The sequence below is a fragment of the Branchiostoma belcheri genome, unplaced genomic scaffold, assembly GCF_001625305.1.
Source record: "Branchiostoma belcheri isolate BF01 breed outbred unplaced genomic scaffold, Haploidv18h27 scaffold186, whole genome shotgun sequence".
Taxonomy (NCBI): domain Eukaryota; kingdom Metazoa; phylum Chordata; class Leptocardii; order Amphioxiformes; family Branchiostomatidae; genus Branchiostoma; species Branchiostoma belcheri.
Window position 1 is genome coordinate 188602 of NW_017803335.1, and position 5796 is coordinate 194397.

Below are 5796 nucleotides of genomic sequence, written 5' to 3' on the forward strand. Positions count from 1 at the left end.
AGAAATTCGACATGAATGCAAAAATTCCTGAAAAAAGGAAGTACAATACAATCACACAAATATTTAAAAAACTTAACATAGAATATGAAATTTTCAAGCAACATTTTTGAAGCAACAAGAGAAATTGGTGATTTTATAGTGTTTTTTATTGTTTTTTTCATATATTGTTATGTATATATGTTGGTGATAAAATTGATATGTTAGAATTAGTGTGCGCAGGTGGTGTTAGTGATATTATTTATAATAATGTGTGAGGAACATGTATTTTTCCTAATTTGTCATCGAGCTGCGAACTTTATAGGCCCATTATGTAGTTTTTGCTTGCGCAAATAATTCAAATATTCTGAATCTAACAAATCTGAGTTTCATCGTCATTTACTATTACTTTTCAACACATTTACGTCATCATTTTGCGTCCAGAAGCCATTCAGTAATTTCGGCACTCAAATTAATACAGATACAAATTTAAAAAAACAATTCACATCAACTGGGCCCCTATAGCATATCATAAACTGAAACTGGGCTCGTTCACTTTGCACTCTGGATGGTGGGAGTGATCCCCTGAACTGCATTGTATCTGTCTAGACTTACAAGGTAACAAGGTAAATACTTTCCTATTGTTATTATGAAATATTATATGTCATCACCAGCATAAGTATACAAATAAACATTGATCATCAGTCATCAGCTTCATTGCATCTGAACACTGGTAATTGTATATCGTTATTACAAAGTCTAATATCTTACAATGTAATATGTGCATCACTGGCAGTATACATTTTGTACATGTACTGTGTAACCTGTTAAGTCTAGACAGATCAAGGAGGTTTAAAATCCATAGGAGACAGGACAGGATTACTGCCCTTTCAACGATGTTCACCTCAGGTGTGAAGATTCAACTTCACGTTCACGTGTCCCAATTTGAATAATGTGCACAGGCTGGGCCCATTGTTTTCGGTCAGAGAACTGTGGTGAATACGTTTATAACTGGAAGCTAGATATTTAAACTCCATGCTGGAAATTTAATGAATGGCAGAATTCCTAGATTGTGCCTGGTCAGTTTCAAGATGGCTCGCCCAGGAAATGACAGCGTTGAGTGGGATGGTTTTGAGTTCAGCCATTTCAGTGATTTTGAGCCTGATTTTCAGGAGACTGAAGAAAACTATGGGTAGTATTTTTCCTATCATCGAGAGCGGTTGCAAGAATCTCTCGTTGTGGGATCCATAGGAGAAGTGACCAGCCTTCAGAAATCAGAGGCCACAGAAAATTCTTCAATCACACTTCAAGATGAAAGAATTTTTCACACAAGACATCTGACATAGCTATATTAGTATATATTCATCAAGCTTGGGTGGTACTCGGCGGTCGCCGGCTTGCATCGGGGCACATGGTGTCACGATTGGGCTCATCTGTTTGGTTCCCCAAAGATTTTTGCGGGAAAGCCGGAACCTAACATCGGGATTAATCAAGCACTGCCGAAGGGCGGAAACACTAGATCACCGTGGGAACTGGCGGGTCTGAACAATAGGCATAGCGGGGTGGTACATGTAACAGCGTTCTGTCTCCTCTTGTATTCAACCTCCTTGGACAGATATAGCACAGTTCAGTACATCACTCCAGAGTCCTACCCTCCCCTGAGTGTATAGTGAACGAGCCCAGGAATGTAGGTCATCCCCCAGCAAGGTTTTCCCAGGGGTTTCCAGGAATTTGGACTGTGTAGGACTGTGGGCATAGATGTGTCACCAAAATTCCAGACATGCCTGTGGACATTCCATGCCTGTGGAAAAAATTCCTGTACAATTCCTAGAATTCTTGCAAACTGCACACAATACTGTATCATTAGGCTCGACCATGAGGTGTCGCCAAAAAAAGCCTGACAGTGAGTGAGTGAATAGGTAAAAGGGATGTGATACCGGTAGTTTAGATGTTGCCCTGCTCCTTTGAAGGAATGTTAACTAACATGTTTTCTTATTATTTTAGATTGTTGATGTTGAACATGTGAGTGCTGTATGGAAGATCATCCGACTAGCAGCTTTTGAACTAGACCTTCTCAGTAACAAACAGGTAACAGATTTCTTGTGTATTCCTTAGATTGTTACTGGAAAAACCCAAACCAGATAAAGTAATACTTGGTCTTAAAGTAAGATTAATTAATTAGCAGCACAAGAGCTATCTTCCATGCAAAATTTGTGATGCTAGCATGTCTAGATATGAGATATCAAAACTGAAAGTTCTTCTGCAGTACCAAGGAAAGCCACCAGGGGCTCAAAATCTAATCATTCCTATCCACCTATCAAGTTTCATGACAATCCATCCATAGCTTCTTGGGTTATGCTGTTCACAGACAAACAAATGGACAAATGCTACTGAAAACAAAACTTTCTTGGCAAAGGTAATAAAAATCCACCTACACCTCAGGGTTGGACAAGTTAGATTGCCCGATTGCCCCGGGCAAGTAAAAGTACCAGTTGTAAGTACATGTACATCAAAGCACATGTCCCCCTGGACTTGCCTGACCGGGCAAAATTTGGTAAGAATGTTCATATTAATGCCAGTCATAATCATGTCCATTTGTCAAAAAACCCATTAGAAGTCCCTAGATACCATTATCTCGGGAAGAAAGAGCCCCGGGCAGTACCGCCATTTATCACATGGGCCGGAACACCTATATCCAACGTTATCGCATTATATATATACCTGTATATCCAGTACATGGACCAGGTGCAGGTTAGGTGCAGATAGATATCTGAAATACTTGCTCCAATTCTTCCTACATTAAGTGCATGGATTTTCAGGATTTTCTTAATCATTAGCAATTTTTTCCAGAAAAATGTGTCTGTCGGGACGTCCCCAATGAAGCTGACCCCAGACTCCCCCCCTGGAGCGACTGTCGGGAGCCCCCCTGCGGTTGTCACCCCCTCCATCTCTAGAATGGGAGTCAGGAAACCACAAAGCCCTCCCAACAACAAGGTAGTCAAAGTACATTTACTGTGTGTGCTGGTGCCAGTATTCATTATGGCTTCACCACACCACGACGTGGTTTGGTGAAACATATTGTGTTTTCTCATGTTTCTCCTCCTCCTTCTGCCATTTAATTTCTTCATTTTTGTGCCAAGTGATGTGAAATTTGGCATGAAGGTAGAGTGGTCAAATGCCCTTTTTTTTCTTCATTTTTGGATACAGGCTTTTAGAATTGTTTTATTTGTTTGTTTTTTTGGGGGCATTTTCTGACAAAATCTGTACATTTGGGGCCCTGGAGACCTACATGTAGTATTACACCCAAATTATCTGAAATTTGTGAGCGGACAAAGCTGTGCACTTTGCAGCAGAATTTGGGCCGGTAGACAATCTTTTTCACAGCCATATCCTACGTAGTGTTGCATATGGGGGTTTATGGACTGTATTCTGAGACTTTACTGGAGAAAATCTGCCAGAGTTGTCTGGAGTTACGGACTTGTTTTTTTATGCCAACCCCCCAAGTCCTTTGTTGTCGGCACGGAAACAGATTTGACGACCAGCGCCTGAAAGTTCTGTGGTAAAGTTTTGAGCGAATTTTGAGTTATGCTGTAAATCATAAAAGATTACTGTTAGTCGTTGCTGTAAGATAATATAGAAATTCTGCTGTTTGATAGCTTGAAGTTTGTAAGTGTTATATTTTTTAAATATCTACCTCCTCTGATACCAACACAGATGAACTTTTTAGGCTGAGGAATTTCTTGTTGTTGTTTTAGACCCTCCAGCCGGCAGCCACATCCACCCCCATCAGGAGGGACAGTGCAGGGTTCATCATGCCCACTACTGTCGCCCCGGCCAGGACCAGACCAGCAGTACAGCTCACACAGGCAGACAGGGAGTTCAGGGCACAGTTAGACTCTCTTAATGTGAGTGTGCTGCAGTAGTATTGCAGACTGTATGGTTTTTCTTCCACAGTCTTGAAAATCTCTGCAGAATGCAGATGTGTATTTCGACCACTGCAAGTCTTTATCTACCCTAACAATTGTTTTATTATTGTTAGTTTAACAATATGTATGTGACAATACTTCACATTTGGGACTACGTAAGCTCAATATACTCAATATGTATATTTCACTGTGTTGTAACAGTATAACAATTACTTCGTATTGTTAACAATAGCACCTACATGTACATGTACATGTACATGTAGCTTCAGTGCACTGTGCAGAGAACCAGTAATAATTGTCCTGATGAAGATGACAGATGTTCGGCCTTTTGTAAACAAGTGGTTGTGAATAAAGAACTTGGATCTTCTGGCATTGATAGCAAGTAAGAAGTAGGGAAGGATATGCTGAATTCCAAAGATTCCAAATCATGCACTAAGAAAAATACCAGCGCAGGTCTTTAACCCTATTTCTGTCCTGCATTCTTTTGTTTTAGAAACGCCCAGATATTTTCCTGCCAAGGAAGACGAGAGGTAGAGGGGGACGAAAACCTATTGTTGTTCAGGTTTGTAAGCTTTATTACTCCGTGAAGGAGGTATACCTCCTTTAGGAATATTGTAGCTAGATGTTTTTTTCGTGTTCGCAGCTGCTCTTTGTTTAATCGGCATGTAATTTTATATGTCGTCTCCATGCATGCCCGTGATTATGCACATGTTTTTTATTTTTACCGTACCTGCTCTCGCGGTCAATTTAATATTTCAAATGCACCCCTACATTTATGAGGCAAATTGGAATGGCCTTTGGTTTTGAATAGCGGGTCTGGCCGTACCCTTCATGCAGGGGCGTCTGTTTCTAATTACAGGCCCACCCTTGGCCCCCTAGCGGCTAGCTCTGGAACTGCAGGGGCATTTGTTTTATTACATTTAAAAGAGGATAATTCAGGTACCGGTTGACAGATCGTCTTGATTTTTGGTATGTAAGTAGCTTAACCCTTAATCTGCGGGTCCCGGATGTATCTGGGATGGCAGTACATGCCCTGTGTGCGGGTCCTGGACATACAGTATTCGGGATGGGGGTATTTCCCGCACAAAAACTTGGCGGCATTACAAAGTGCAGTTAAACCCGGAAGTACCTTCGTGCGCAGGGAGCAGAAGGGGTCAGGGGTCAAAGGGCATTACGTAATCACTGATGACGTCATCCCAGAATGCTTCGCGGCCAGATTTTCTAAAAATGCTGGCTGTCGTCTGCCGAGCACTTTGTTTTGTTGTTTTTAATGCCTTTTTAGCAATAATTCCTGGTAATAACCACAAAATGTCCGGATTTATGCTGAAATACGTGCTTGGGGACCTTGATACTATTAATTCTAGGGGAATTTCTCATTCCTTCGGCGAGGATTCTCCAGAAAGTAGTGACAATGTGGAGAGCATGACTTTGTGGAACGATGGTCCCGATGGGAATTTGTACTTACTGCATAGGAGTTTGAGAATTTGGCATCGGCCGTGGAGTTGACGGCGGTCCGCGGTCACAAACGAGATAGACGTCAGGGACGAGAAGTATTATGTAACACTGGTCAGTTTAAATTGGGAAGTTCAGTTTCCCGATTTCAAGGCGGCCATCTTGGTGATCCAATTTTCTAACTTTTTTTCTACTGAAGATACAGTTCACTTTTACATGTCATTGGAAAGAGCACGATTTCCCTTTCACCATGATGTCTTTAATTTGGTCATAACATGTAACGTTACGGAAAAATTCCATTTTGAAAGTTGCCCAACCCAGTGGTCTATTGCAATGGACCACATGAACAAGTAACAGCCAATACTGGCCCCTTCGTAGACCATGTGGCCTAGCATAGGCCCAGCCCAGTGCAAATGAGTTATAATTGGCCATTCCACACTGT

General features: G+C 41.4%; 1 protein-coding gene across 1 annotated transcript in view; it reads left to right on the forward strand.

The window, feature by feature from the left end:
* The first annotated feature begins 1983 nt into the window (after positions 1 to 1983).
* Positions 1984 to 5796, forward strand: part of LOC109467655 (protein cramped-like) — a 19052-nt gene continuing 15239 nt past the window's right edge. Inside the window, exons 1-4 of the mRNA XM_019765697.1 lie at positions 1984 to 2064; positions 2827 to 2970; positions 3732 to 3881; positions 4396 to 4464. Coding sequence (XP_019621256.1) covers positions 2854 to 2970; positions 3732 to 3881; positions 4396 to 4464 — 336 coding nt within the window. The 5' untranslated portion in view covers positions 1984 to 2064; positions 2827 to 2853. The remainder of the gene's footprint in view (positions 2065 to 2826; positions 2971 to 3731; positions 3882 to 4395; positions 4465 to 5796) is intronic.